Source organism: Ischnura elegans, chromosome 2 (genome assembly GCF_921293095.1).
Source record: "Ischnura elegans chromosome 2, ioIscEleg1.1, whole genome shotgun sequence".
NCBI classification, from domain to species: Eukaryota; Metazoa; Arthropoda; class Insecta; order Odonata; family Coenagrionidae; genus Ischnura; species Ischnura elegans.
The window spans coordinates 81177982-81194739 of NC_060247.1; the positions used below are offsets into that span (position 1 = coordinate 81177982).

Sequence of the window (16758 nt, forward strand, 5' to 3'; positions counted from 1 at the left end):
AGTGAAAATATCATCATTTGAATACAGTGGAACTTGGTTAGTACGTTTCTGAAGGGACCACGAAAAATGAACGTACTAACCAGGAAAACGTACTAACGAGGAAAGTAAATAATAGCAGTCGGGGTTATTGCAATCAGTGAAAAAGTCGTCATAATTACAATTACTATCGGTAGTTCTCATAGGATCGCCTTCCTGAACTCTTTTCACATTTAAAATCAAGAAAATGAGCGCTACATTGAAAAACAATACCATGTGAATAAAAATCGCAATTTTTCATAGATTTCCGAAGACGATTCCATGATTACGGCGTCTATCTCCCGTGATTTATCCTATATATATTTACAGAACGAGGACGAGTGAAGCTCAGACAAGCGAAGACAAGTCATTTTTCTTTCTCACAGCGTACTCGGAGAATATAACAACAACCCAGAGTAAGTCAACTGGTTTTTTAAACATCATAAAAATTGGGCAAAATTATATTGACTTTCAAATTACGGCAACAGCTGTAGACTTTCGCTTCTGGAATGATACCATTTCGATTGTAAAATCGATCGATATATCGACTGATGACACGCAAGATTATAAGATTACGACGTAATTTCAAGAAAATTTTATATTAGACAGTTGAAATTTACTTTCAAAATTTGTCTATTGTCGTCTGCTTTCGTTCCGAGATCAAGTATTTTTAAGCTAAGCTTCGCGTGGAGATCCAGAGCATCGTCTGCTCCCGCAACAGTAGTCAAGTAAATACGCACGACGTCGAGTTTATGGAGCAGTACTGCTTTAGATAATGTGGGAATTGTCTAATACCGTTAAGACTCATTTCTTCATCATGATAACTCGTGCAATAGCAACAATTGCCCACTCACGAACTTTGTGCGCAGCAGTGGGCACTCCCAAGCGCTCCAAAGGCAACAGAAGGTGAGGAGCTCGGGGTGGGGAAAATTGGGGCTTCTTATTGGCTGTAGTTTTTCGTAGTCAGACATTCCTGAAAAATGGGCGCATTTTATTTTTCATCACGTCACAAGAATTCAGAAATGCATTTGGATAAATTACGGTAGAAGAAAGAGATGTGGAATGAATGGAAGAATGTTAATGGCTGATAATAATTAATTAAATCATGAATTCAGACGTTTGCGACCCTTAAGAAGACACTAGAGAACGAATTGCGGGTTGCGTCACGGCAAGCAATTGAGCGTACTAACCAGGAAAGCGCAATTTTTTCAAACGTACTAACCAAATTCTTTTACCTGTATTTTGTTCGGATGGTACCGGGACCGAGGGAAATCGCCGTACTAAGGAGGAAAACGTACTAAGGAGGAACGTACTAACCAAGTTCCACTGTATTTACTTCGCTGGAAACATCGAAGAGTATTTCCAAAGCACGAAGCTAATTAAAAGTGAGCTTTTATTCAGCCAACTCCGTCATCAACGTGCAACAAAGTTAGTTGGGAAAATCTTTCAATGACGCAATATTCATTTACAGTTGCACACAATATGAGAGAACGAGAATATGCAGCTTAATAAAATTTTCCGCCAGAAACATGTAAACAATTACGCAATTAATATTGTGTGTCAACTTTTTCTTAACTTTTTCGCGGCGTTCATTGCCAACACTCCAAATTTCAATGCCGTTACGTGGGTACTAAACAATTATTTTCCGCAATAAAGATTTCTGCTTGAACTTCATTTTCTTTTAATTCCACAGATGGAAATGTCCAAACTTAAGGGCACATTTTTTAAATAGTTGAAAGTCAGAGTTCGGGTGTGCATACCGTATAACAAGTTGTATCGTACAGGAATGAGCGCAACCACATCCATCGCTAGAACCGCAAGTATTCACGTTGATTGCTGACTTGGGATTTACAAGCGATTTTTCTACAGAAATTAATGAAAATTCCTTCGAGGAATGACAAAAATCGGTCGCTTTGTTATTTTTAGCACGTAAAAAACTCGATAAAAATTCGATATTTTTTCTACCGTGGGTTGTAAGAGCGAATATCTACTTCTTCGCGCTCGCATTCGAAAATTAACGTAATCATTTGAAATACGGTTATCGCTTACGTACGTACGGATTTACGTAAGTCGAGACATACGTAACTCGGGGGATGCCTGTACCTGTTTAGTATGGTAGACTTGTGATCAGTTTGAGCACATTAAAAAAATAATATATTCATCATGCCACTGTATTTTTTATCTGCTAGGCATATTGAGTGAAAATAGTATGCAAATGAGTAAGTGCAGAAATTATTTTCAACTCAATTCTAACTAGAATTTCTATTTGAATTGCCATCAACATACATTCAATTGTATGATAGCTCAGGACACCAGTAGTTTTCAACCCACTCACCCAATTATTTCAGCAATTGCATGCATGCAATTAATGAATTGTTATACAATTACTAGTTTTTCTTTTTTGTGTGTGCTCTGGCATTCATTGAAAGGAAGGAGACTAAGTGGCCTTTAAAAAAAACAATATGAAAAGATAGATGTTTGTTTCAATAGTTATGTTTGGTCGTTACTAATATTTTCCTGAGATAATTGAATTTATCCTTAATCCTATAAAAGACATTGTGGATATCAAACCCACTAATATGGAGGAGCTCACTGAAGTAATAACTGCAACAGAATTTCATCCAACAGAGTGTAATTTGTTTGTATATAGCAGTAGCAAAGGTTCAATTAGATTATGTGACATGAGAGCTGCAGCCTTGTGTGACAGACATGCAAAATGTGAGTGTTTTAATGGGAAGAATGGAGAAAGTCTTATTCTTTGTTGATCAATAATGTATTTCTTTCAAATGTTCCTTGGTTTATTTTATCAATTTTTCAGTGTTTGAAGAGCCCCCTGAGGATCCATCCACCAGGAGTTTCTTCTCTGAAATCATATCTAGTGTTTCTGATGTAAAGCTGTCCAACTCTGGAAGGTATATGATATCCAGAGATTATTTAACGCTTAAAGTGTGGGATTTACATATGGAAACTAAGCCTGTAGAATCTTATCCGGTAAGGAACACATTTTTATTTAATTACACCTTTAGTGCGGTCTTGTCATAAAGCTGTTATATGGCGTGGTGTATGATTTTCATTGAACTGAAAGTATTTATATTCCCCTATGATAATGATGGTCAGGAATTGTCTGGAAACTTATAGAAAATAAATGATTCTATTTTCTCTTTATTTGTCGCAACTTTATCCAACCAGCATTAAAATTTAAGTTAAACAAGCCGGATATGTTTCTCATCAAATGGCCTGCAACCTATGAATTAATATAATCCCTTCATACTCTCTGTAATATGATCTCCTTAACTTTGAATGCATCACTTGAATTCGATCCATAACTTTCAATATATGGATGCCTCTTTGTGTGCCTATTTTTATTTGTTGTGATTTTAATGCTTTTGTATCTTCTTTTTTTCAGGTGCATGAATATTTAAGGACAAAATTGTGTTCACTCTATGAAAATGACTGCATTTTCGATAAATTTGAGTGCTGTTGGAAAGGAAATGATTCCGCCATTATGACAGGGTCCTACAATAATTACTTTAGGGTATTTGACCGAACATCAAAGAAGGATGCAACATTAGAAGCATCAAGGGATATAGCAAAGCCTAGAACTGTTCTGAAACCTAGGAAGGTATGTGTTAATATGTTGTTGTCTTTTAATTCCATTTTTAATGTTTTTCGCAGTTGTTTACTGTGCGTTCATATCTGGTTGCGGGTCTATTCAGAGGCTGTATTCCAATCCACTTTTCGGTGTACTAGGCCTATGTTGGGAAAGCTATTGCATAATTTATTACTCCTTGTTTAGCTGGTGATTGAGAGATATTCCAAATTTGTACCAAGATAAGTGATTTTTTTGTGTGATTTCGATTCATTTTATAATGCTTAATCCAGTTAATTGTCTAAAATTGTGTTTCAAAATTAAAGTGAGGATAGCTTCTTTTTTCTGCCAGTTTTTTTAATTATGCATTAAATGTAACATTCTAAATTGAAAATCTACGTCAATACATTTTTTCCTTTATTGCATCATTCAATTGTTTGATCCAACTTTCCTTTAGCCAATGTTTCTCAAAGGTAATGCGAAAGTCTTCTCAAATGGTCATTAATGTCAAAGGTAATATGGCCACTCCTCAATCGATGCTGTTTCAATTATTACTGTTCCGCATTGGCCCTGTTATTGCATTTAGACAATTCCAGTTTAATACTCACTTGCTCTTTATTGCCTCTCCCATCCTATGTGGGGGGCACTTAGCTCTCCATACATTAGATGGATATTTAGTAGATATTGGTCGAATAGCAGTTTTCTCGAATTTGAATGCGAATAGTTAATTATTTTCCAAATACTTCACTCGAATATCAAATACTGGATTACTGAATATGAATTTTTCCACCAATTTTGAATATAAATGACCATTTTGAAATATGTTGTACACTTTGCTTTCATTCTAATACAATGCGGCTCCTAAATCTTGACGCAACCATTACTTACGATTTACATCAAACTTGCATGCATGGAATACCGCAATTCTTTTGCTTTCTTATTGTATACATTTTGAAGGTTATATAATTAGTAATGCTTCACTGTATTTGTGGAAAAACTTAAAATAAATAAAAAATTGACAATTGCTTTAAAATTAGAGTAAGTAAATGTGAATTTAGTCATGCAACAGGGAGTCAGAAAAGGAACAGAATGCTTGCATTTGAATGTGCACATACATCCTTCTTAATATTTTCTCGAGGAGGCATCAGTATTTTACATATTTTAGTGTTTATTTTCACTGATAAGTTTTCATAAACATATAATTATAGAATTGAACCAACCAAATGCGCAAACCTTCATTTAAGGCCCAACCATTTTCTACGGATTTAAAGAGAATCACGGACAATCTGTGCTGTGTATTCTTAATTTGAATAATTGATAACTTTGTGTCATCGAATAGTGTAAAAGCTCATTATTTCAGGTATTCGGTGATTAGACTATTTGAATGTCCCATCCCTAATATTTAGCAATGGTTAGACCTCAGCTGTTGGTCACACCTTGATGATGGCAGCAATGCTCCCTCATGGTTCTTGCTTTTTTTTTTAATATTAGGTTAGGAATTTTTGATTTTGATCCATCCCTCCGTTTGTTTTATTTTTGAAAATTGCTTAGAACCATAGAATCCATCATTAGGCGTAAATGTAAATACCAGATAAAGACTTATTTGTTGTAATGCAACTGGCTGCATGAAAATACGTGATACATGTGAAGGCTTGAGGTTAAGTTCAATAGCTGTTATTTTTTATTAATACTTACAGGTAAAATCGCTTTCAAATGGAATGAATTCTCTGTGTAAACTGTGTTCCAATCATTTATGAAATGATTTTAACAAAATCATATTAATTTCAAAAGTGAATTGAGAAAATAACTTCAGCATGAAATTTGTGAACTTTTCAGCAAGGAATTAAGCTCCTTAACGTCTTTACGTAACTTGATGACTGAGTGCTGTTTCATGGAACTTTTCATGCACTTTCGCTTTCCATGGAACAAATTGAAGGATTGGAACTGAGCCAGAGAGATGCAGTGGAGTTTGGAGTTTTTTGCCTGTGGAGTATATCAGAATGCATGTGTTTGATTCTTATAATTGATTTCACTAGGTTGGGTCTGGAGCCAAGCGTAAAAAGGATGAGACAAATGTGGATTGTTTGGATTTTAACAAAAAGATTCTGCACACAGCGTGGCATCCAACAGAGGATATTATTGCGGTGGCAGCCACAAATAACCTCTTCATTTTCCAAGATAAGTTCTAGCTGAGATTGGTGCATCACAAAATAAGGGAACAGGTAATTAATCCATAAAATTTAATCACTCTACTTTTTGAATAATCTTATCATAGTTTGTTTTGATCCAAAAATATCCATCTCAGAAATATTGGCGTAGTGCTGTTTCGAATGTTACCTACACAAACATTTTCTGAAACTGGAGATAATATTTTTCACTCTTAACTCTTTTTGGCCTCATTTAAAATACAGCACATTCCCGATTATCCAGGCTAATGATAGGGAGAGGCGGCACGAATAAACAGAAAACACAGATAACCTAAACGTTCACTTTAATGTCTTGTCATATTCATAATTTACGTAAAACAAACAATATATTATTACTTACACAGTTATTCTGTTATTTTGGAGTGCTTCCCGGACTCATTGAAAACTTTCTTCACCAGTCTGTGATCTTTTTCGCGGCGATAACAAGGTTGTACTTGTATTATTACGGCTCCATGTAAGTACTGGTTTCGAAAACCACGCATTGGCGGCTGCGTGATCACGGATACAGAAAATTGGAAAAATACTTCAAAACCACTACACGGCATTGGAAGCAACACTTTCAGGCATCACACCACATAGTCCCGTCTCACACAAGTTGCCCAGGTTGCAACTGCTGCGGGACATGTATTCGTGATCACTGAGTGCAATCACGCACTGCAAGGCTTGAGAGCATATAGAGCCAGAAATTAATTCACTGATTGGGTGATTGATACATTTTAGTAGCCCAAACTGTGATAGGTGTGGGAATTTGGATTATTGGACGTATAAGTAAAAAAAAATTTTGGGAGGAAAATTCTGGCAACTTTAAAAAGTCGATTAGTTTTCGAGATATGTATATTGACTTGAATTAACATGTGAGCCTTATGGGACTAAAACTTTTTGGCTTTAATTTTGTACTTTCAAATGTCTGAGGAACATGAAATTCCTGTGACAAAAACTAAATTTTTTGATTGGTTTTTTGATATGGTTGTCATTGCGGTGAATTGATATTCAGTACCGTTTAAGCGTGTGTAAGAGGCGCACCCCTATTTTGAGCATTGGAGCTATGAAGAAAAATTTTGCTGCATTTTTTTAATACTATCACGCGGTGTTGCAGTCGTACGCCTGGAATTTCGACAGTTATCGAACTTTCCTTTTTCAATATTAATTGAAAGAGGAAATTTTGATAACAGCGGCATAAGAGGGAGTAGAAAGAGTTCCGATCCTCTCTTCGCATATGCCGTTGCTCCACGATGCTTGTCCTATTCACAAACAATTTTGTTTAAATGCTCTCGCAGGAGTATTGCAATAGAATTGTAGCCGTGGAAAATTTTAAGGCAAAACACGACAGGCACATAGCATGAACCTTCCCAAGAGCTTGGACAACAATCGGGGCAATCTCAGCACCGTAGGATAATAACCACGTCGTAGATTTAACGGAACTACACTCGGCCCTCCATCAGCCAATGCCTCTGCCATTTTTTTTTCCTTTCTGAGACCCCACAGGAAAATAGGAAAACATCAAGTTACAGGGAAATGTGTTTCATCCCTACCCCGTCTCACCAACTGACCTTGATCGATCTCTCAGTTTATGGAGGCCAAATGCTAGGTGAGTCATCTACTGAGCCCGAAGATATCTCGATATCTTTCAATAATTGTATGGCACGCACGAGGTTCAAAAAAAAAGAGATCTAACGCGACGCATATCTGACAGAATTTAAGTTTTTTAAGCTCTAATTGTTTGACACAAAGATTTATAGTTACGACAAGGCTACTAATATTCAAAATAATCCAAACAGGACAATTTCGGAAGAAACAAGCGTAGCATAAGCGCATTCAAACAAGACGAGACGGACTGGAAACTTTAGGCAACGCAGACTGCTTATATCACATTGCTGCGCCTTCGCCCCTTCGCTTTGAAGGCAACGACGTCACATGCAAGATCAGACGTGTTCTTCCCATGCTCCTTCGCTCATAGCCTCGTAGCTTGAAATACGGAGGGGAGGGAGCGCACTCCTTCCCCTCCGTATTTCGTTGCTTGCTTCAAAGACGGAGGGATCGCGCTCCTTCCCCTGGACCTCTCCTTCCGTGCTCTTCACTTACAAGCATTTCTGATTTCTTCAATCCAAAATGTAGTTCACATATGAACACACTCGTTTGAATTTTTTAAAGCGCAGGTTTTGACACCAATATCATTTTCAGTTCAATAATCCTCATATTAGCGTTTGAAGATGATTTTTGGAAAATCAGGTCCTCAGCGTAATGGAAATTACTCGGCAAGACAGATGTTGACTATTAATCAGGTATGTCCATCAAAAATACGCGTTTCTCTACGTTTGATAACCAATTACTATGTGCAATATAAATGCCGTGCGATGCCCACTCGTGGCAGTAAATTTAGCACGTCCTCCGGAGCGAAAAACCCTGCGCAATCTTCTATGTTCACCTCTGGGGTGCCGACGTGATGGCGCGATGCTTACAAGAAAAGCAGACAGGAGCATTTTTAAAATACGTCACTAAGGGAGAAACTCCCCTGCCTGCCGCTTGTTTTTGACCTAGGATTACAGATGACCGACTCGCACTGAAAACCAAGGCCACTCAGTTCCCCTTAGACTTGCGACCGGTAAAGGGGAGGGGGGAAGATACAAGAAGTTTGTGTAAGAGGTGCACCCTCATTTTTGGCTGCAATTTCTGGGAAAAAAGGTGCGCCTCTTACACGTGCTTATACGGTATTTTTTATGATTTTTTGAAAGTGCCCAATGCTTTTCTTATGGGACTAAATTTGGACTTTGTTTGACCCACTTGCAAATTTAATAGTAGGACAAATTCCTTTAAACGCAAGATATTAGATTTTTTGCTTGATTTTATGGCTAACTCGGAATTTTCATTTGTCGAAACAATTCCGAGGAATAAACTATTGCCTATAAAATTCCGAAAAATATCCTGCACATGAAAAATCATTGTCGCCATTTTTTGTTGAACACACGATTTTGAATTACTTGGCAACCATTCAAGCTAGATGAATGAAATTTTCAGGGTAATGCTATCATCAAAAATGTCAACTTTTGCAATGATGGTCATTCCACCCAAAAGTTCATGATCTTGTTAATAATTCATAATTAATTTCATTTGATTAATCTTAGTTGTTTGTGTTAGAACAAATTTTCATTTTTGTCTAGTATTATTTTCATGAATTTGCCTCTGCCGAAAAACTTTTACATGATCATCTTCCACCATTTTTTGTAGTGATGGGTCGATTCCAAAATTTTATTAATTTCGATTCCGATTCCGACATTTCGATTCCGATTCTACCGATACCGATTCCATCGATTCTGACGCCATTGGCTCCAAGAAAAATATCACTTATAACTACAAGGGAGAGCCCTGAGTATAGTCGAATTCACAGTTATAATAAAGATTAAATACTATGTTTATGAATCATGTAATATTTGGCCTTTTCAAATTCTCAAGCAGAAAAACCAACATGCTCATGCTCAGCCAGCAGGTTTTGATGTCTCCATGTTGCAGTATTACTGCCTGCAGAAAATTGCCTTTTGATACACACTTGTGTGACTGGGCAAGTACTTTCCTACCAAAATTGCAAGATTTCGGAAACTGGAATTTTTATAAATAACTATATCACCGATCTTTATGGATCTTGAGTCCTCATGGAACTCTAAGTGACCAAGCGAATGGACTAAAGAACTTAGCTTTAGTTTTGTAGAGCCAAAAAAATCTATACTTCTCACGTCATTTAATCAACCTTAAAAACTCTTGTTTTCTTTTAGTTCAAGAAAGAAACTAAACGCTACAAATGAATATCACATTGGACGGACGCAGTAATACAAAAGACTAAAGATGCCTTGTGATGTGAAAACCCCCTTTCCACGCGACTCACCTCGGCGAAGGTGGAAAGGGATAAAGGGTATTGGTTGTTGCCTTTCGAGGAAGCAGTTCATTTTCCTCTCTCATGCCGACTTAATCTCTTCACTTTACTTCAATACCCGAGCCATATTTCTTATGCGTGGGATGGTTCCGAAAAATATCCAATCCTTAGTATTTTCACTCCAGTAATGCGTTAAATGGTCAAGTCAATCTATACATAACCCTTTTTAACACCCTCGTTTTAAAGTTTTAAGTCAATGAAGACGATTATCCGTGCTTTAAACGACGATTTTCAAGACTAAAGTTTTTAAAAAACTAGAAAAATCGGCCTCGGTTACCGAGCCCCAGAGATCCGCGGTGAGTAGCTCAGCCTTGATGCGCGATTGAAAAATCGCTCTTATTTCCTTCGTTGCAAACGCTTTTTTCCAAGATTTCTACTTAGTACTCTTTAGAAATCCCTACTTTATATTTTGGTTCAAATTTTCCGAGTTATATTTTTCGTAAACGAAAGATAATGTCTACTTTATGTCAAATTTCAAGTGAAAAACGGGTCGACCATTTTGCGTTGTAAAACCAGAGAGATGAAAGCCAAAATCTTCAAAAGTCATTAGAAGTATAGGCAAAGCACCAGGTGAAAGGAATATTGCGTTTTTTATTCCATAAAAATCATACCAACACAACACCACCTGGATAAATTTAAAAAATTTCGAGGATTAACGAGATCGCGCGTGGTTTTGAAAAGTTGGTCATGTTTGGGCCACTGTATCATCACTAAAGGGTCGTATTTATGTAAAATGGCATACAAATCTGTATCTGGTAATGATTTATGAGTATTTACGCTAAGTTTCAAGTCTCTATCCCCAAAAGGTGATTTTGGACTAATTCCAGCTTTTTCCGATTTCGGACCGGTGTGCGCCGGGTCGGAAGACGATCGGCTGCCGCGGCTGGCGTATAGGTATTCGGCGCCCACTTCGACAACTATAGAGTATACAGCAAGCTGAAACTACCAGGCCTAGGCATTAGAATGACTTATCCGCTTTAAAAACTGTATAACTACAGGAGTTTCATGATAGTGCTTCCTGTCGGCAGATTGCTGGACCTACTAGCCTCGAAAGCTCTGTAACCATAACTTACTCGACATTTGTAAAGCTACTCGAAACGCTGGAGTCGAGTACCACCGACTCGACTCGAACTTTCAAGTACTCGCACATCCCTAGAAGATAATGTGTTTTGTTATTACGATTACGCGGCGCGAAAATTCAAATGACTGTTGGAAACGCGGTCGTATATAAATTTGTTGTTTGAAGTACTACTGGAATCGGAATCGATTTTTCACCCTGGCAAGTACTCATTTTCGATTCCGGTTCTTGGCTGAGAATCGAGGAATCGAACCGACCCATCACTAGTTTTTTGCCATTGTTTACTGTTCTGCCCACCGTCTTACTTCACTTTGAAGTCAACAGACATTAAGGGGAGTGCCGTCATCATACCTGCTTGGCCACTTTATCTAATAATCCTGCCATGTGACTATGAATTCTAAGTTACCCACTTCTTTGGGTACTTTCCTTCCTGACCAAGGCTGGGTTGCCTGCTAGTTAAAAAAATAAAATTGATTCAATAGAAGTCAGTCAGGCCAATTGTTGACAATGTCAGATTCCCTTGATGGCTGTGTCTGATTAAAATTTGCTTTTTTATCAGTTATTACAAAAATAATACATATCCAGCCTACTGCCTTATCATCAATCCTTACTTAAGAAACTGAAAAAGTGAGCCAGAATTTTCAGTGGCTTACTATGGTTTCCAGAGGACAAAGACTTCACGCTGCACCATTTCATAGTCATTCTGTCACAAGTCCATGGGACACTTCGATGCAGAATTATTCTTCATAACATGAATCACTCCCTCTCCTTGGAGGGCCTATTTTTGTGGTACATGGTGTGCTTGACAGAAAAGGATGTTTGATCATCACGAACTGTGGGGTTTATCCATGTTTCTGACACTGCTAGGATACCAATTTCAGTGAGGTCATGGTAACAGGAGTCACATTGGGACAATTTACTCTTAACCCTTAGGCTGCGGGAATGTTTTTAAACGTTCTGCATGGTGAGTGCGGGAAAAACGTTTTTCTACGTTTGACCAGATTTTCTTACCACTGGCAGACTTCCCTTAGGATTTTATTGCCATCCTTTCCACGGTTGCTTGAACTCGGCCAAACCTAGTGGCAGAGAGCACAAAGGCGTCTTTCGAGGACTGGGCACCCTCACCACGGGGAGCGCTACCCAGATTATCCCTTCTTCGAGAGAGAGGTCTCTCTGCTCTCCGCGGCACATTCACGAAGAAAACAATTCCAATGAATCCTTACATTTCCTAGGAATTTTTTAATCTTGTCATTGTCCATGAGCCAGGGAAACTTATTTGAAAGCATTGGTTATTCTTTCTTATACTTTCGGTGGTGGGTCTGTCGCACCTGCGTAATTACCAAGGACATTTCCTTCCTTTGAGTATTATAATCTCGTTCTGGATTTCCCACCGAATGGGTTTCCCTTCGAATGTCCCGTCTTTTCCACATGCTCTATTGATCTTTGCTCAGTTTTTCCAGAGTTTCGGTGGTGTACGTTTGCTCCTAATCAAGTACCTACTCGAGTGACTACATTTTGTGAATCTCATCATTTATTTTCACTATGGATAGTGAAAATTTGCCATCTCGGCCAAAAAGGAGAAAGGTTTCTCTCGTGGATGAAGTTCTCAATATTTTATTCGACTCTGATTGTAAGAGTGAGGACGGAAATTTACCAGGGATACTGAGACGGATGAGGATGATGCAAATGATTCCGGCGATGGTGGTCCATTCAATTTGGCTGAAGACATTGAATCCGCATCATCTTCTTGGTCCAGGACTGATGATTTTACTCGTCAGATTTTCCAGTTCGACAGCTCCTCATCTGGTGTAATATCGGACCACCTTCATGAGAATGCCTATTATAACCTTCATTATCCATTATCTTTACCTACCGCATCCAAACATACGTTCGAAATGCTCCCCTAAGTTCAAATCGGCTGAAGTATGGTTGAAATGTTGAGGAATATGGTTAAAAATCAATGGATTTTTTTACTGTTTGATATCAAATCGCTCATAAAAATATCATGCTGGCCAAATTTGAGGAAAAAAATTCATTTACATTCAATTTAGAAAAAGTAACGTTCAAATATTTTAATTCCAATTATGATTCTTAGAAAGGGCTCAATTGTATTCATGGTCTGTCGTCAGGGGGTAGGGTGGGTAGTCCCGGATTATGAGGCTCCACTACCTGCTAGACACACGCCCGGGGTCGACGGAAAAATATCTTCCCCGTTCATGTCCCGCACACAGTGGCAGAAAAATTTTGACGCTCCCGCAGCTAAAGGGTTAATACTCCTAATGTTTTGGTAGTATTGGTGCACTTAATTGTCAGAGAGAGATTCGGGGTTTATTTCGACGTCACCTTAGAAGAGACAGAAAAGCAGGATCCAGAGTTCCACTGCAAGGGTAGGGTGTCGTTGGAGTCTGGACAACGGAGTGATTGGACAGTGAAGACTGGTGAGGGGCAGACCACATCATGCAGAAGAAGATATCTCCTCAAATTAAACACTTTAGGGAAACTGGGAGAAAAATAATGTGCTGGGGTGACAAAGTGAGATTGCACACACACCGATCGTGATACAACTGCCACTAGAACAATAAAAACTGTAAACATTGCTAGAGCTCAAGAAATTCTCATCCACTCGAAAGCAACCATGTTGGTAAACAATGTCACTTTCATGACCATTAAGTGGGTAATTAATTTTCATCTGCTATTATCTTTGAACAGGGTTCCCACTCAACCGTGAAAACCTTAAAACCGTGAATTAGCCGTGAATTTCCTCTACCGTGAAAAAACCGGGAAATAGCCGTGAATTTCGTCTTAAAACCTTAAAAATCTCTCAATCTTGATAATAATACCTTCCCAGAAATTTTCATCTTCGTTCGTAGCTAGCGCACTTCTATTCATTGTGGCGAGCATCGTCGCATGCGGTCGCATGGGTCAGAAAAGCGTGGGAACGAATGTTGCCTGAAGAAAAAAACATCTTTCCCCAGCGCAGGCCTTTTCTCTCCCCCTCCTGAAATATGACACCACTTCTCATCAGCTTGTTTGCTTTCCTCAAATGGCTTGGTTTCCCCTCCCTCGGTCACTGCTTAGTCCCCCTTCCACCCAATTAGCCTTCCCACTGGCTGCAGCGACCACTTTCGAAACTAAATCTAGATGGCCATTGTGTCGAAAAATTAGAACGTTTATTCAACACCCTCAATCCTATGACTGGAAGACCGCTAGCCTTGACAACCTGCCATGCGCTGTGGACACTACGCTCCCTGCGTTTGAACCGGGTGACAGCGAGCTTTCGGCGTGACGTTACTAATTCTCGCGCATTGCGGCCCTGAAAACGAGAGAAGATTTCCGCTTATGGCAACACAGCATTACACGATTGTCGCATGCGTCGACCTGGAACTTGCCAGTTTTACGTCGCAACCGGAAAGTTTGTGTGGAGTTATTTACTGTCGGTGGTGATCCAGTTCCTCCTCTTTGTGCTATCTAAGGTAATGCTGTTTGTTTGTGTCGTTAAAGCCTCAATGCCGTCGCGATATAAACTGCTACATAGTCTCACGAATACAAGGATCAAGAACTTTGCTATTTCCTTGATCCTTGTATTCGTGATATTATGGATTTCCACCAAGTTACGCCCTCTACGATTAATTATGTTACATAGTCGTTCCATTTTTCCCAGAGCAACGGTAAGAAGGGAACATGATTTGCCTCTGATTAGAGAGATCGATTCAGTTTTGGTTTCAGAGTATTACGATAGCAGAGAAAAGAAGTCATTACACTGCCGCTTTCAAAAGAAAGTTATACGGTGGAACCTCGATCTATCGTTCCCGCATTGATCGTTTGCCGTTTCTGGTCCCAAATAAAGTTCCTTATAGACAATTTAATTTTTTCCCGCATCTATCGTTCCCCGAAGTATCGTTTCTCGCATTGATCGTTTGAAGATCGCGGTTCCGACGCAGAATTTTCCCGCATCCATCGTTTGACGAAAATGAGACGAAATAAATACAATGTGTCATTTATGGCTAATAACGACAAGCACGTAGTTGGAATCCTCCCCAAGAGATGGAACTACCATTGGGAGAAGCTCAGTGCCGTGGGAAAGTAGCATTAGCGCATTTCCCAAGAACCTTTATCCCCCTCCATTCACCATTCTCCTCCCCCCTTCTGACGCTTTCCTCTTCTTCAAAATAAAAACAGGTCCCAGCTCGCGCAGGGATCTTATTACGAAGACCTTAGCTTCGAAAAAAATATCGAGTTACACGAGAACAATAGAAACGTGTTTCGCGCTCCCCCCTCTTCTCACCAACTGACCTTTTTCAGCCTAACTGCTTCGAAGTTCCCAGTTTATGGAGGTCAACTGCTGCATGAATCACCTATTAGCCCAAAAGGTATCTAACAATGATATTCAGTAATTGCTATTATGCTTTTATTAGATTGAAATGTTAGTAATTTGCACGTTAAAAAAAACGAGACAACACATGACGTATTTTAAGCAAGGAAACAGATGGAAAAATACGATGGTGATTTTTGGCGAAACGCGATATCCTCGTAGCTGAGCTTACGGCAGTTAATTCGGCATTTTGTTCCGAAAACATGATACCAGGTTGTTATCAGTTATCAATTTACGAGCTATACTACTACTAGTAGTCTCACTTGTCAGAGTTACTGACGAAGGGATATCTTCTCAGGATTTTTGTTTCTCCCTACTAACAATCCGAATTCATCTGATCATCTGGCGCTACGCTAATTAGAAAAGAATGGGCATCTTTAGGGTAAAGAATTTCATGGCGCAGTCATATGGTTACGCTTCGCCCTCTGCAGTGTGCTCTGCGTACCCCCGTACGCGATAGCATCAGTTCCGAACTTCACCTCGTACGAGTGGTTCCCTACTTTCCGGGGTGGCTGGACTTCGAACCACCGAGTGTTTTCCATGTGGGTTTAATAAAGTAATTTTCACTAGTTTAATTTTAGTCGTCTTCCGACCATGGCCCCTCCGAAGAAACTATTGAGAACTTTAAGAGATGGACTGAAAATAATTGAACATGAAGAAAAGAATCCGGGCTAGATGCGCGTGAATATTGCAGAGCGCCTTGGGTTGTCCGCTAGCACATGACGTTAGGGGTGGGGGTAGAGTGAGCTACCTGGAGAAAACAAGTAGAGATATGAAGGCGAAGATCCAGGTGGGCGTGCCGCTGACGATTAACGCAACATTGTTCACGCTTTACACACTACCTCAATTGTATTAAAAATATATTCATTAGACAGGAACAATTCAAGTAATTGACTATTTTTGGCCTTCGTGATCCATCTCACAACCAGTCACTGCACCGGCGAATGCGGTTGTTTTAGGCACAACATGCACATTGCTCTCGTGAATACGTGTACTGGAAATGGTGTTTGATGGATAAGAATTTTTACATCTGACTGAAATCCATAATAGCAGTGTAAATGCCGAGTGGAGAGCAAACATTCAGAATTTTGAAAGAGATATGGGTCGAATCAACAATATGACGTATGTGTCTTGATAAAGTACTACTATTCCTGTTATTATCTAAAATATTGTTTTGAAACCTTTAATGAATTTCTTAATTACTCGCCAAAATACTGCGTTTCCTGGGACATAGGCAATCTAGCAAAAAAAATTAAGCATTGATCGTTTTTCCGCATTCATTTTATAATCGTATCGTTATTAATAAAGAAAAATTGTCCCCTAGAGGAGTTCCAAAAAAGGAGGGTAGTCTTAGTATCGTGATCGTCTTAGATTCGTGCTAATACGTTGTATGAAATTGTTTTTCGATTTATTATGTTCTATTAACAATTTTCATAAAATATTTTCCGCTGAGTAAGAAAGAATCAATTTATTATATTCTATAAACAATTTAAATAAAATATTTTCCGTTAAATAAGAAATATTGGGGTGGGGGAAATTCGGTTGCTGTGCAGTAATAACAACGTGCGCAAA

General features: G+C 38.8%; 1 protein-coding gene across 2 annotated transcripts in view; it reads left to right on the forward strand.

The window, feature by feature from the left end:
- LOC124154060 (protein phosphatase PP2A 55 kDa regulatory subunit) overlaps nt 1–16758 on the forward strand; it is a 34450-nt gene that overhangs the window by 13678 nt on the left and 4014 nt on the right. For both annotated transcript variants that reach the window (XM_046527559.1, XM_046527560.1), the window contains exons 7-10: nt 2569–2733; nt 2834–3006; nt 3422–3637; nt 5641–5826. In XM_046527559.1, coding sequence (XP_046383515.1) covers nt 2569–2733; nt 2834–3006; nt 3422–3637; nt 5641–5793 — 707 coding nt within the window. In that variant the 3' untranslated portion in view covers nt 5794–5826. The remainder of the gene's footprint in view (nt 1–2568; nt 2734–2833; nt 3007–3421; nt 3638–5640; nt 5827–16758) is intronic.